Genomic DNA, 16,565 nt, shown 5'->3' on the forward strand with positions numbered 1-16,565 from the left:
GCACTAAACAACAAAGATGCGTTAACCATTCCATGAAGTATGTGTTTAGATAACCCAAAATTCTAATAATTTTCTCTTGGTCTTCAATCCAAAAACGACGTTGACAAAAATGTGCAGATTTACTGTTACACAATAATGATTCTAATTTTTCATGAATTTTCCATTGCTGACTTAATGATGAAATTTTTGCTTATTTCTTTTTATAAGGATCAACAATCAAGTAACATTTTTATTCTATTTCTTTTTTCTCTTCTTCCTCCTCTGAAATTAAATTTTTCCTTGTCATAGTAGTTAATTTTCTATTAGTATTAATCAATCATACAAATCGAATCTTAGTTATAGAAATATAAGTCAAAATTGAATATAAAGGTCTATAAACCACTTTTTCTATAGAAGAAAGGGATGTGAATACAAACAGAAAAAATTACATTAACCAAATTTATACCATGTAGAAACAATAAAAAATGTTACATAACTAAATATATAACCTACAAAAAAAAGTAGATTAATCCAACCAATTCCACTTTCACTTGCACTTGCACGATAGAAAGAGTCACAAGATTCTCTCTCTAGCGAATTAGTCAAATGTGGGCATCAATAAGCCCATGCTAAAATTTCAATTAATTACTACAAATATCCTTGCCAGAAAATTTAAAAGAGAAATCCAATAGTTCAATCAAGATGTCCAAATAAGAACTTTTATGTCTAAACTATAGACTTTTCCTAACAAAAAGGATATTCTCCTTTTATTTGAGGAAAAGCACAAAAAAAAAACATAAAAACAAAAATAAAAAAAAGAGAAAGAAAACAAAAGAAAAGATGTACACTATGACCGTGTTTGGTTAGTGGGTGTGTCCAATTTAAAACACTGGCACACGTCTACCATTTAGTTGGAGAGAGACAATTTTTTAAGACACCATGGTACACGATTGTGTGTATTTTGTATCTCTTCATCAAGTTGAGACGGATTTTCGATTTTTTTTATTGATATATGCATGGAAAATTCTTTATTTCTCTTAGTACGCACGGATGAAAATTCCTTTCAAATTGCGCATGGCCAATTCGTAATCCTCACCCACGAAATAGAAATAGGCACCATTTCATATAAGGTGGCCACGAAAGCCATGCCAAGCTCACCAGCCACGAAATGGAGCACTTCAAAATTGACACACACGAAGTGGCCAACTCACTGGCAGCACATACGAATTGGTCCATTCCACAACTGAAATTATATTATATAATTTTATTACATTATATAACTTTATTATTTAAAATCAAATCATCAATGATAATGAAAAAAATACTAAATAGTATAATTTTATATTATATAATTTTATTATTTTGAATCAAATTTTCAATGATAATAAAAAATACTATATAGTACAAATTTATATTATTATATTATACAATTTTATTATAAATAGTTGACTCACGTAGGACTAGAAGTGTAACTAGCGTAGAGAAAGAAAAAAATAAAATTGAGAGAAAAAAGAGTATAAAGAAGATGCTATGATTTAGCTGAAATCATAGAATGAAGTTGATATATAGAGTTTAAATTTTGAAGACAATGATTATAATGATAAAAATATATTAACAACAAAGATTAACATTTATGCTGAGACTTTAATTCAAACAAGAAAAGACTTTTCTTCGAAAAAATAACATTTATCAATTAAGTATCACTGTCTGTTACCTGACACCTATAATTGATACTAAAACTCGTCATTTATTTTGTTGTGGTCTGGTTCCGGTTGTGCCAATCTGAACAAGTAATGTGTGGTACGTGAGGCTTGTCCTACACAATAGTTTATAAAATGAGCCGAGTTTTGGATGATTCAAGGTCCTCATTACCATCACCATCCGATAAGACCCTTGACCAATCAATCAAATATAACATTAAAGGAGTCGTTAATGGTTTATCATCTTGAGTTAATCAATTTTATTGTGAAACTAATTTTAATTAAAAAATTACTGAACATAAATGATATTTTTCTATTTTTGAATGATTGTAGTTGATTAATAAATAGGTTGCATGTTCTTAGATATTCAGAAATCCATGACATATCCACTATTCTATATCACTTTGTGTGTGCCAGCCTTGAAGTGCTCCATTTCGTGACTGGTGAGCTTGGCATGACGTGTATCAGATGCCAGCATCCATTTCGTGGCCACCTTGCTTAAAATGGTGCCTATTTTCATTTCGTGAGTAAGGGTTGTGAGTGAGTAAGGGTTGTGAATTGGTCATGTGCAATTTGAGAGGAGTGTTCATCCGTACGTATTTTGGAAAATAAAGAATTTTCTATACATATATCAATAAAAAAGCCCAAATTTTCTACGTTGGACACAAATCCTTCCCCCAAATCGTTCCTTCCTTCTCCTTTACCCTCACCAATATGTTGTCCTTCTCCTTTATCCTCACGAATATGCTGTCTTTTGCATCTCTCTCATGACAACATCTAATCGTTCCTTCCTTCTCTCTCTCCCTCCCTCCTATTTAAGCCATTTACGGTGTTTTCCATATCATCTTACAAATCTAATCTCCTTCTGAAAAAGAAGACATCAACACCATCATTTCTTGGAGAAGACATAGCAACTTCCATAACTTTCTTCTTTTCCTTTATTTTCATTTTTAATTTTTTTTATAATAATTTATATCTGAATTTTGTTATTTCTATATTTGAATTGTTGAAAATATTTATAATGACTACGCCAATCTTAAAATAAAAATAACTAATTGAGATGGGACCGTAAATATGATGTTATTGTGATATGGTGTTGATGATGGAAAGAGAAGAATAATATTCACATTTTAATATAATTATGATTTGTGTATTGTGTTATCTATTATTTACCAAACAAACCAAAAACAGGTTGTGTATAGTCATGTCTATGTCTATTTGTGTATTGATGTCTGTCTTATTTTCTTCCGGCCATAACCAAACACAGTCTATAGGTACATTGTCAGATTACAATTATTTGTAAACGAAGAGAGTTCTTCACCACTGGCTGACATTTATCTATAATCCTACATCAATTTCTACACCTCAACAAGGCTTTTGATGCAACGACAACTTTTATTGGACTAATGAAAAACCAATCCAACATCTAATATAGCATCAAAACTGGAAATGAAGATTGGAGAAATATCCAATATAAAATAATGGCTTTAAATATGCATACAAGAATGATACTCATTTCTCGGAGAAGGAACTTAAGCTTGTGTCAGCTTCCGCCGCCTTAGTTTCTTCCCCGGCTTCTTACATAGGAGTTGTGTGCCAACAGCTTCTTGCCAGAGGTGAACCGCTCACCCTGTGACAAACAGACGTCAAGCTGGAGAATCTTCCACATCCAACATGTGTGTGTTTCAATTAACTTGTTTTAAACTCAAAACAGCTTATAATCAAGGGTTTCATCAGACAGCTTCAAAAAAATATATTAAGAAAAATAATATCATTTCTCCAAGATGTGTGATTACCAAACATGCTGCAAAGCTTCATTGGTTACTCAGTGGGTTCTTAAGAGTAATTTTGAAGGTCTTTACACATTTGAAGAAATTGCAATTTATGTCATACATAGAAAGGCCCAAGTTCCAAGCCATTTAGATTTCTATTTTCTAAGCAGCAAGTCAACAACAGAGCTTCTCAAGGGCAGGGGGCAGCTGCCCTGCCAAAAGCTTCTCGTCAAAAAGCTTCTTATCATCCTACGTCACTGTTTCTAAGAGACCATTTATGCAAAGTCCAAGTTCAGTTGTTTTTCGTATCTATTTTTTTCACATCTATGTCCCTTGTAGCCATTTTTTTAATTACACATCAGGGAATATACTATATGAAAACAAGAACACTCATAACAGCATTAAACATCTAACTGAAAGGTTCTCTATTTTATCAGGGACAATACTGAGAGAGACAACCAGAACAAACCTTGCACATGGATGCTGCTGACTCAGATTCCAGAGTCTGCACTGGAAGATGTCCAAGTGACTGGAAAGAATCCAGAGCTTCCAAAGTCAGCTGCCAGCCACACAGAGCTATGGTACCAAGACCAGAACTGGAGGTAGGATTATGACAACCAGCAGCAGCAACATCCCCATTCACCCAAGGACAGCAATCATTATGCAGTTTGATGGGGTCAAATTCAACACCCCCATTTATGTTCTCTCTATAAGGAGTCCCTGAAGATTAGAGCCAATTGTTATTGTTAACGCACACTGCCACTAGAATAGGAAGGCAGACAATCACGTGCGAGATGTCTTAGATGAATTAGTCAGCATTATATGAAAAATTTGTAGCAAAAAGAGAGGTTCTACAAATAGGGGCAGAATGTTTGGGTATCCGCAGCACTTGATTTCAGCACAAGATTAGAGACTTTGCTAGTGTGCTTAAACAAATGAATTTAACTTGTTTTAAGAACAATCCACAATTGACTCCGTAATTATTAATGCAACCACCAAGAAATCAACTTAATTCACAATGAAGTTATATTTCATATTTCATAATGTAAGAACATTATAAATAATGAGTCATGAATGTAAAAACAATTATTAATATGTAATATTGTCCGATATCAACAATTATATGGCACTATAAATGGGATGGAAGAGAGGGGGAGGGGGAATCATTCCAGCCATCCAAATTGCACAATGAAGGAGAAGGATATTGATTAACAAAATTTTCAAATGAAATATATCACCAAGAGCAATTTTGAGAATTTTCTGTCAATAGAATTGATTGGATATTATGACAGAACATTAACAGAATATCTGCCACCATATTAGTAGAATATTCGCTCATTCGAATCTGCAAATTCTACGGGATTTGCATCTATAATTATGCATTCAAATTCTGTGGGATTCTGCAGTTGTAAATTATCTATTTATCAGGTTAAACCAGCTGTAGGTTAATGAAGCTTTGCAGGAGTACAAACTCTGTGTTCTCTTAGGTAGCGTTTGGTAGAGAGACAAAGACAGAAAGATTGAGACTAAGAGACTGAGACTAAGAGACAGGGATTGAAACAAATCTCAGTATTCTGTTTGGTGCAAAATGGGAGACAGGAATTGAAACAAGAATGAAACTCTAATTTAATTTGCATAAAGGGTAAAATTGGAATTAATTAATTGAAATGAAAGTATTTTAGGTATAAAATGTTATTAAAATTTCAGTCTCCATCTCTAAAAATTTCAGTCTCCTGTGTCCCTACTTTTTAGAGGTACTGAAATACTGAAATTTTAATACCAGTCTCTGAACTAACAAACACGATACTAAGTCTCAGTCTCTCAGTCTCTGTCTCAGTACCTAAAAACAAACGCTACCTTAGGTAGTATTTGGTGGAGAGACAGAGACGGAAAGACTGAGACTGAGAGACAGAGACTAAGAAACAAAAATTAAAATAAATCTCAGTATTTTGTTTGGTGCAAAATGGGAGACAGAAATTGAAACAAGAATGAAACTCTAATTTAATTTGCACAAAGAGTAAAATTGAAATTAAGTAATTGAAATAAGGGTATTTTAAGTATAAAATGTTATTAAAGTTTCAGTCTCCATCTCTAAAAATTTTAGTCCCCTGTGTCCCTACTTTTTAGAGGTACTGAAATACTGAAATTTTGGAAATAGAAACAGGAATTTTAGTACCAGTCTCTAAACCAACAAACATAATACTGAATCTCAGTCTCTGTCTCAGTACCTCAAAACAAATGCTACCTTATGTATGACATCAATTGCAAATTTAGCATTCTAATCTGCAACATTACCCTTGTTCCTCATTTTGGATAAGTTATTTCCACTTCACTCAAAACCATTTACACAAAATAGCAGAATAGCTAAACCAAAGCAAAATAACAGTTAATGCAGTTTTAATAAATGTTATAACATTTAAAAAGTATACAAATATTGGGGGGGAAATGAACAGAGTCCATAAGAAACTGGTATCAAATAGGTATAAACTTGTATAGTAACAAACATGGGATTAGGAAGAACACCAGATGCCCAGATTACTTTCCCTCTCCTGGTATGTTTATTTTCTGTATAAATCATATGAAAAAAGTGCACACCAAGTATTTGGCACCCTCCAAGTTTTGTTCTATTCCAAAATTCTAAGATAATCTCCTCACTATCTCTCCCCTTTCACTTGTATGCCTCTCACCTCTCCCATAACAGAATACTTTTCTCACTCCACTACTTTGCCAGCTTGACAAATTAGTTACAAACATATGTCATTCTGAAATTATGTTACTTTTGAAATTGACCTTAGAATTTTCTAATAGCCTAATAACTTTGTATAATTGAATGGGAACTTTGGGACAACAGTTAAGTTGTCTCCGTGTGACATCACGGATTCAAGCCATGGAATCAGTCACTGATGCTTGCACCAGGTTACAATGCCTAAATTATTATACCATTTGGATGCAATCCTTCCCTTGAAATTACATAATGCAGGATGCTTTGCATTGGGCTGGCCTTTTTTCCTTTAAATAACTTCGTACAAATGAGCATCACATAATTTCTTCACTAGAGAAACTAGTTATCATATTACAGTAAGATTCAAAAACTCAGAGTGAATAACAAGCAAAAGAGAGATCATCATCTTCAGTATTGAGTGAAAGAGAAAAAATAATCAAAATATTATAATTAGACATACCCACAACATCTGCAAGTAAAGAGCTTGATTCATGGCATGCACCATCATCCTTCCCATTCTGAGTGACTTCTTCTTTGGATACTTCATAGGCAGAACACATGATAGCATTGCAAGAAAGTGATGGGTGGGCACCATTTTCATGGCCAAGCATCTGCAGACTGCTATTTGTCTTCTCACCACTTTCAATGGATTCTACCTTTGTTAAAACTAATATTTTTGAGCCACTATCAGTCCTTGGGGTAGATTGAGACACCACAGCTTGACTATCTCTTTGAGGATCTCCTTTACTAGCTTCCTCAGGCACAAAATCGACAATAAGGCCATTTGAACGTGCAAATTCAGCATCCTGGCCCTGATTTTCAACTACTTCAGCAATTGGTTCAACATCACCTAAACTATCACCTCTATGAACTGAGATATCAGTTCCATGAATTTCAGTTTCATGACATGTACCCATGCCAACACTTCCTCCACTAATACCAAAGCTAGGCCCATCCCTAGCTAATGCAGTAAACATCTCAGTGTTCAAAACTTCTCCACAAGCATTAGAACTGCTAACACCTGTCTCACCTCCTGCTCTTTCTAAAAGTGGTTGTAAACAACCACTCTGCTGTCCTTGATAACTGCTATTTAACTCTGATGTTTCATTCAAATCAACAGAAGGGAAGTTGACGTCATTAACATCTACAGGACAATTATCAACACTTTCCATAGATTCCTCATCTGAGCTGTGATAAACTGTATTCATCGCAATAATAGAGGAAGCATGGGTGGAATCTCTAGTAGATGGATTGCCAACAACGTGATCCCTTTCTGGATTTGCTTCGTTAACCATATTAGCATCACCTTCTATTTGAACATCTAATGAATGGTTGGGTAGAGAACGAGAAGGTTTTCGCGGTGGAATTAGGAATGCCTCTGAATGAGTAACATCACGGGCTCGCTTAAAAGGGCCAGCTGAATGCTGTTGACCACCAGTGACTTCATTATTATCACCGTCAATTATAGTTCTTTCAGCACTGCCCACCTGTTGTGGCTTGCTAGATGTGGTTACACCATCGTCCAACTTGCGCTTGCGGGCATTTGGGCCTTGTGGTTCATAAGATCCAGAGCGACCACCGACCTCACTTCCAGAAGGACGTCCAGCCATTAAATCTCTTCCTTCGCTGGTATCTTGCACATGTTCCAAGGTTGAAGTCAAATTTATTAGTGAACCAGATGGCCCACTAGCCATTTTAAGATTTAAATCTAAGCTTTTATTGTATAAAAGTTGCCTTTTATCAGATGTTGTAGCCTCATCATGATCTCCAAATGGCTCTTTTTCAACAGCATCCACAGCAGCCCATTCATTGATCCCACTCGCAGCACTTATTCCTCGTGTTGATGCCATTTTCTTGCTTGTTTGAGGGGTATCAATGACACAGGGAGCCAAATGAACAGGCCGAGGGACAAGTAAGAAATCCCACACTCTAACTGTGGCTCCGCACAAGCTACAATCTAACAAAGGTGACCTAGATTCACAATTGAATTCTGAACCTAGTGCATCGTTGTCCCCAGCATCTATCCATGAAGTTGAAAATTCCTTCTTGCTTTGAGCCGAGCCTTTGGCTGGACCAGAGCTGCAACCATTTTTAGCAGATTCGGCAGACTGCTCTTCACAGTCAAGCACATTTGGAAGCCACCTTGGCTCCCATCCACAAAGACTTATGAGTTTCTGGGCCTATTGAAATGGAAGATTAATTTAGGATGGAAATAATAAAACAAGGGGGTAAAAAGGCCAGAATAGAATACACTTGAATAAACAATTAGATGGAAAAAGTTATCACAATAAAATCTTACATAAGAATATGAATGAAGAGCCTGTTCTCCAGCAAATCCCATTCCAGAAGCACTTTCTCTGTAGCCTATTTCCCCAGCTGTCTGACTTTGCGATTGAGCAAGAAACCGGTCAATTTGAGAGTTATGTGTAACTCGCATATGCTCAACAGCAGCCGGCGATACAACCGGGAGGGAGTAAAACTGCAGGAGTCCATCACACCGATCCTTATAACCTCCAATTAGAGCCGAAGGTGAAGTCGGAGGGAACTGCACCAAGCTTTCTGGACAGCTATTACCTCTCCAAGGACAAGTGGCTTTGTGAGCTCTATCAAGCTGTTTAGAAAGTTCTTCATTGGAACCATCAGCTTCAAAAGATATACAAAAAACAAAAATCAAAACCCAGAAAGTACCAATGGAATCAAATGACAGAAAAAACAATATAAGGCAGTAAGAACCTAAAAATTATGGGTAACAAGAAGGATATAGTAAGGTGATGAAATCAAATAGGAAATTAATGCAAGTCCAGTTTCAGCTATATTGTCAAGTGTCATCCCCGAAAATAGATGAGTGTCCAGAAAGATAGAACCAAGCTTGAGCTCCCAACCAAAACATGTCCTGTTTCCAAAAAGCACCCCAGACTCACCAGAAGCTTGCAAATTATATCTCATCTGATATATGTAACACAATACTTAACCGCTGCTAGCAAACTAGCCAAAAGTGTCATTCAGAAGAAATACATACACCAATATAAATTGATACTTATATACTAGAGTTTGAGTTTGGATCAAAACCTAGTGGCACAAGCAATTCACCAAGATATATATATATATATATATATATATATATATATATATATATAGCAAAATTTCAGCCATAGCAATATGCTCACCTTCAAAAGAGTTAGCTGAGGATGAAGCAAAATCTAACTGTGCATGGCATACCTCACACTCAATCTTGGCAACATCAAGATTCACCCAGCCCCTTTTGGCACAAGCCAATGAGCCAGCAATCTGCAAAAATATAATGATGTTATATGGCTGTTACAAGAATGTTATGTAGTGTTATTGTATTAATAGATAAAATTATTTATTTATCTTTAACAAATTGTTTAAGCTTCTACAAAATCATTGTATAACATGGTATAAAAGTCTCTATGGCCAAGTATTGAAGATTTCAATCCTTGTTAACCCTATTCTTCTGAATGATAATGTATATTTTAGAATGAGACAGGTTAAACTGTGCATTGTCCACGAAGCTCTTGTTGAGGGGGCATCTTAAGATACAAAGCTACCCATGTGCCTGTATTCAATAACTTAAAACACTCTTAAAAAGTTTATCCATGACAAGTAGTTAGTGATTTGTTACACATAGCAATAGGATGGTTAAACCTCTGTTGATATGGTTAAACCTCTCTCAAAATTCTCGTCTTGAATCATTTCTCACAGTTCCCTCTTGTCTCTCGAATATCTTTTTTTTCTTCACCACAATACAACAAATAACCAACCTACATAGAATCTTCTGAACACAAGTATAAAAGTCACAGCTCCCAAACTATTGCTCCCAGCATAACACTCAGCTCTAAAACTTCCACGAACGTCAGTAACCATGCATTTTGCTTCAATTAATTTTTCCAAATCACTTCTTTCCATTTGTAAACTTTATTCTCATTATGATTCTGACCACAAACTATCACCAACAATACAAACTAATTGAAACCACAAGCTAAACAATTCAATCACACTATAAGACCCCAAAAACAGAGAAGAATCTAACCGAACCTTGGGCATTTTTCCGGCGTGTTTAAAAGTGGAAAGGCGCCGGAGCAAATCTCCACGCTCCCAAGGCCTACACGAAAGGTTTGAATCCGAAGAGAAGCCGGCGGCAGCTGCCAAATCCGATTCGGCGCTTGATTTGCCATTCTGGCGGCCCTCTCCGTCAGCAACATTCGCCGGAACGGCAGGCCACGAAGCCCCAGCAGAGCTGAAAGACATAAAAAACAAAATAGTAATAAAAATTACAAATTAGCACAAAAGAGGAAAATTGAAGAACCCTAGAGAAGAAATTAGATAGTATGAAATTGAATTGGAAGTTTTTAAGGATAGGGCTAGAGAGAGAGAGGACCTAGCAGCAGGAGTTGGAGATGAAGAGGGAGGTTTGGGAAGAGAGGAATTGGGATTCGCAGAGGTGATACCATCTTCGTTCATCTTCTTCTACTACTTTAATTTTGATGCTTTTTTTCTCGTGGGTGTTCTTGCTTCCCTCCTGGTTTGTGTAGTTACCTCTCATTTTTTCTTTAGTTGTACGGTTATACCCCCTGTTGTTCTTCTCCCCGGCTACTTCTGCTTGGACGCTTTTACCCCTTATGGACAAATTTCCCTTCTAAGTCAATCATAGGAAAATTTTTTAAAATAAAATAATTAATTAATAAGTTAATCCTCATAACAAATTAAATTAATTTCATTTACATAATTTTTTAGTGCAATTTCGGGATTACTCCTACATATCTATTTATTATAATATATTAAAAAATGTCTAAAGTAGTATTATGATAAATAAATGACACAAAATTTTAAATTTCATATAAAATTATCATATCATTTATTGTAATAACATAGAAAAAAATATTTATCTTAAAATTACATTTATATTATTATAATGATGACTAGTATTTGTGTAATGAATCTAGCATTAATCTTATAATTTTGCATATTAAATTATTTAATTCTATAAAAAAATATGACATAAAAAATATAATATAAAAATTATTAATTTATATCAATTGTCTATTATTTTATTTGAAAAAAATATTTTATAAACATTTTTTATTTATCTATCAATTTATTTATAATGTATAAAAAAATTAAATAATAATACATAAAACTCTTAACATATTACATAACCGCTAATATTGGGATATATACATTTTAGTTAAATTGTCATTTTATAGTTTTTCTACCATCATATTATTTTTTATTTTTCTTATGTAGTGTTTAACCTTATCTTTTAATCATTTTTATTCTTTATTTTTATGTAGGTTACTTTATACCTTTAATAGTAATGTTATTTTTCTTTAATATATATAAATTTATTGATAAAACTGAATTTGTTTTCTCTTTTTATTCTCACTTCTACTCATGTTTACTATATAAATTAATATTTATTTTACACATTTTTTTATCTCTTCTCACATAATCTTATGTCGTTACTCTTTCTCTTTTATCTTTGCTAATGTGTTGCATAATTATTCAAAAAATTTGGTTGATGACCATAATTCTTTATTTTATTTTACTAAACAATTTGCACACTATATATTGAATGATGCCTAAAACACTATAATGTATTATATCCTTACAATGTTTTTAAGTTTTTTTTATGAGAAATTATTGGAGCCCAGCACAAACACTAAATTGTCTTTAACAAATAAATTTTACCAATTCATGTGTGTAAATTTTGAAAAATATAGGTACAAATCGTATTGATTCAAATGTGCAAACTCTAGTAAATATAGATGCAAAGGCTAAAGTACTAAATTGGTCCCCTACATTTGGGGTGAATTCTATTTTAGTCTTCAACAAGTGTCCTATTTATGTCCAAAATAGTTTTGATTTGCATCAATCAAGTTTTGTCGTTAAGTGGGAGTGAAATAGTTAACGTCGTGTCTGACGCGGCAAACAAGAGGGAGCAAGGGTTAATAGACGTGTTGTGGTTCCCACGTTTGGACAGAATGCATACTTACTCTAACTCTTCTTCTTCTTCTTCTTCTTGTGAAGTACGAAACGATTAAAGAAACCCACAAACCCTACCGATCGTCACCCAAGGGTTGCAATTCGCAGCTAGAGAGGTGACATTGTCCTTCAGTAATATTAAAGGTCCATAGAAGCAGTTAGTTTGAAACCCTTCTTTTCCTGAAGAAGATCGTGTCAGGTATTTCGTTATCAAATCTCCTCAACCCATTTGATTTTCATCTTAATGCATGTTGATATGTAATGATGCTCTGTGTGTGATTATTTTATTTTATAGTTCCATATTAGTTTCTTGTTTTGTTTGGAAAGTTTTTATTTTGCCCTAATGATTACATTTATGCATTTTTGTTGTTTTTTATCAATAAATTTTATAAAGTCTGTTATATTTGTCTGATAGATTGTTCAGAGAATGAGTTATTTTAGTGTCAAGATACATCGTGGGAGAAGTTTGGGTTTGGTAGTGAACCTTTACATTATGTGGAATGAGACTTCGATAGTGGACTAGTGTGATGAAAATAGGTGGAGTAGGTTCGAGGCAACTGAGATAGTGGTCGAACAAGGATATGTGGCAGAGAACATTGCTACAATGTAGTATAAGTCTCTGAATAATGAAACAGATATAAGACTAAAGATGCTTCACACAGACAAAGATGCAATGGATATGGCCAGAATTGGAATGAGGGACAATATGGTGGAGCTTCTTATAGTTCACAAAGATGGTACTACTGCTAGGAAAGGTTGTACAATTGAGGAAGTTCAAGAGATAGAAGGTGGTGAGGCTGCTGCACCTACTGTAGAGACTATTGGACCTGGTCCAATTATTATGCACAAGACCCAATCATCTGCTCAAGCCAAGGTGGGTGATGAGCGGATAATTTGTATGCTTTTTGGCATTGTTTTTAGTATGTTTTTAGTATCTTTTAGTTAGTTTTTAGTATATTTTTATTAGTTTTTAATCAAAATTCACTTTTCTGGACTTTACTATGAGTTTGTGTGTTTTTCTGTGATTTCAGGTATTTTCTGACTGAAATCGAGGGTCCTGAGCAAAAATCTGATCCAGAGACTGAAAAGGACTGCAGATGCTGTTGGATTCTGACCTCCCTGCACTCGAAGAGGATTTTCTGGAGCTACAGAAGCCCAATTGGCGCGCTCTCAACGGCATTGGAAAGTAGACATCCTGGGCTTTCCAGCAATATATAATAGTCCATACTTTGCCCAAGATTTGATGGCCCAAACCGGCGCTCAAAGTCACCTACAGAAATTCCAGCGTTAAACGCCGGAACTGGCATAAAATTTGGAGTTAAACGCCCAAACTGGCATGAGAGCTGGCGTTTAACTCCAGAAAAGGTCTCTACACGAAATTCCTTCATTGCTCAGCCCAAGCACACACCAAGTGGGCCCGGAAGTGGATTTTTCTGTCATTTACTCATTTCTGTAAACCTTAGGACACTAGTTTACTACTTATAGGATCTTTTGACATTGTATCCGTACCGGATGACCCCATAACATTTTGTACACGTTTCTTTCCACAGTATGAGCCTCTAAACCCCATGGTTGGGGGTGAGGAGCTCTGCTGTGTCTTGATGGATTAATGCAATTACTACTGTTTCTTATTCAATCATGCTTGCTTCGATTCTAAGATAACACTTGTTCTTAATCCGGATGAATGTGATGATCCGTGACAATCATCATCATTCTCAACTATGAACACGTGCCTGACAACCACCTCTGTTCTATCTTAGATTGAGTAGTTATCTCTTGGGTTCTTTAATCGGAATCTTCGTGGTATAGGCAGGACTTGATGGCAGCATTCAAGAGAATCCGGAAGGTCTAAACCTTGTCTGTGGTATTCTGAGTAGGATTCAATGATTGAATGACTGTGAAGTGCTTCAAACCTGTAACCTACTGGGCGTTAGTGACAGACGCAAAAGAGGGATTCTATTCCGGTAGGGGAGGGAACCAAACCGGTGATTGGCAGTACTGTGACAGAGTGCGTGCATTAGCTTTCACTGCGAGGATGGGAGGTAGCCATTGACAACGGTGAAACCCTACATGAGCTTGCCATGGAAGGAGGCTTGCGTGTTTGATGAAGAAGACAGTAGGAAAGCAGAGATTCAGAAGATGGAGCATCTCCAAACCTCAACCTATTCTCCATTACTGCAATACAAGTAACCATTTCATGTTCTTTTACTTTTTACAATCAATCCTGATAATTTCTGATATCCTGACTAAGATTTACAAGATAACCATAGCTTGCTTCAAGCCGACAATCTCCGTGGGATCGACCCTTGCTCACGCAAGGTATTACTTGGACGACCCAGTGCACTTGCTGGTTAGTTGTGCGGGATTGCAAAAGTGTTATTGCAATTTCGTGCACCAAGTTTTTGGCGCCGTTGCCGGGGATTGTTCGAGTTTGGACAACTGACGGCTTATCTTGTTGCTTAGATTAGGACTGTTTTATTTTTTTTGTTGGTTTAGAGTCTTTTAGTTGAGTCTAGTTTCATATTCTAAGTTTGGTGTCAATTGCATGCTTTTATTTTTCTTTTAAAATTTTCGTTTTTGCATAGTCTTAGTCCCTTTTTGATTCATAAAAATTCTAAGTTTGGTGTCCTCTTTGTGTTTTTCTCTTAAAATTTTCGAAAAAATTAGTGTTTGATTTCTAAAAATTTTAAATTTGGTGTCTTTTTGCTGTTTTTCTCTTTCCTCTTTTTAAAAATCAAATCTTTTTCATAAAAATTTTTCAATCATATCTTCTTAATTGCTGTTTTCAAAATCTTTTTTTTTCACTAATTGATTCAGTTCTCAATTTGCTTTGATCTTATTTTATTTTTAATTTTCGAATTTTATTTTATTTTCCTTTTATTTTATTTTATTGTATTTTATTTTTCGTTTAATTCAAAAAAAAAAAAAAACAAACAAACAAGATTTATCTCTTTGCAATCATTATCATTTCCCTTTTGTCCATTATGGACTCAAGTGGAATTAATCAGTCCAAGAGGACTCTGGGGTCTTATGCTAACCCCATTACAGCTGCATATGGGAGTAGCATCTGTATACCTCCCATCAAAGCAAGCAGCTTTGAGCTAAACCCTCAACTCATTATCATAGTGCAGCAAAATTGCCAGTATTCCGGTCTTCCACAGGAAGAACCTACTGAGTTTCTGGCACAGTTCTTACAAATTGCTGACACAGTACATGATAAAGAGGTAGATCAGGATGTCTACAGACTATTACTGTTTCCATTTACTGTAAAAGATCAAGCTAAAAGGTGGTTAAATAACCAACCTACAGCAAGCATAAAGACATGGAAACAGTTATCAGACAAATTCCTGAATCATTTTTACCCTCCAAAAAGGATGACACAGCTAAGGCTGGACATCCAAGGCTTTAAACAAGAGGATAATGAATCCCTTTATAATGCCTGGGAGAGGTATAGAGGTATGCTTAGAAAATGCCCCTCTGAAATATTTTCAGAGTGGGTACAGTTAGACATCTTCTACTATGGGCTTACAGAAAAAGCTCAGATGTCTTTAGACCACTCAGCTGGTGGATCTATACACATGAGGAAGACAATTGAAGAAGCTCAAGAGCTTATAGACACTGTTGCTAGAAACCAGTATCTGTACTCTAGTAATGAGTTCCCTCCAGAAGAGGAAGTCATGACAGTAGTCACTGACTCTAATCCTCAAGAACAGATAATGGAGCTTAATCAACAACTACTCCTGATGACAGAACAGTTAGCAGAATTTAAAGAGATGCTCAATGAAACTAAAGTTGCTAATAAAAGCATAGAACTACAGTTGAATCAAGCAAAACAGCAAATATCTAAACAGATAACAGAGGAGTGTCAAGCAGTTCAATTGAGGAGTGGAAAGACCTTGAATAACACTGTTCAAAAGAGCAAAAAGCCAAATAAGGAACAAATAACAGAGGACAACCAACCCACTGTTCAAAATCCCTCTGAGGACAGTAAGAGCCCAGAGAGGAATATTGGCGTTCAAACGCCAGAAAGGAAAGGAAAGCTGGCGTTAAACGCCCATTCCTTGCCCAGTTCTGGCGTTCAAACGCCAGAAAAGGGGGAAAAGTTGGCGTTAAACGCCCATTTTCCACCCATTCCTGGCGTCCAAACGCCAAGGGAAAATCAGACACTTGAGAGTGCTGACAGTAATCCCTCTAACAAGGCTTCTTCAACCACTTCTGTAAGGAATAAACCTGCAGCATCTAAGGTTGAAGAATATCAAGCCAAGATGCCTTATCCTCAGAAACTCCGCAAGGCGGAACAGGATAAGCAATTTGCCCGCTTTGCAGATTATTTAAGGACTCTTGAAATAAAGATTCCATTTGCAGAGGCACTTGAGCAAATACCTTCTT

General features: G+C 35.5%; 1 protein-coding gene across 1 annotated transcript; it reads right to left on the bottom strand.

Moving 5' to 3' along the window:
• Window positions 1–2,878: 2,878 nt before the first annotated feature.
• On the bottom strand, window positions 2,879–10,743 carry LOC130940740 (uncharacterized). Its single transcript, XM_057868973.1, has 7 exons — window positions 10,573–10,743; window positions 10,230–10,431; window positions 9,341–9,461; window positions 8,473–8,816; window positions 6,634–8,353; window positions 3,921–4,171; window positions 2,879–3,309 (listed from the first exon to the last, which is right to left on the bottom strand). The coding sequence occupies exons 1-7, from the start codon at window positions 10,653–10,655 to the stop codon at window positions 3,238–3,240; spliced, it is 2,793 nt and encodes a 930-aa protein (XP_057724956.1). The 5' UTR covers window positions 10,656–10,743; the 3' UTR covers window positions 2,879–3,237.
• Window positions 10,744–16,565: the final 5,822 nt, after the last annotated feature.

Source organism: Arachis stenosperma, chromosome 7, assembly GCF_014773155.1.
Source record: "Arachis stenosperma cultivar V10309 chromosome 7, arast.V10309.gnm1.PFL2, whole genome shotgun sequence".
Lineage (NCBI taxonomy): Eukaryota > Viridiplantae > Streptophyta > Magnoliopsida > Fabales > Fabaceae > Arachis > Arachis stenosperma.

What these genes read in the sequence shown, in the direction of transcription:
- LOC130940740 (XM_057868973.1), bottom strand. Translation starts at nt 10,655, where the DNA reads ATGAACGAAGATGGTATCACCTCTGCGAATCCCAATTCCTCTCTTCCC. An exon ending in TCTCCAACTCCTGCTGCTAG is followed by an intron (nt 10,432 to 10,572) that starts GTCCTCTCTCTC and finishes TATGTCTTTCAG; the next exon opens with CTCTGCTGGGGCTTCGTGGC. An exon ending in CTCTTCATTCATATTCTTAT is followed by an intron (nt 8,354 to 8,472) that starts GTAAGATTTTAT and finishes CCATTTCAATAG; the next exon opens with GCCCAGAAACTCATAAGTCT.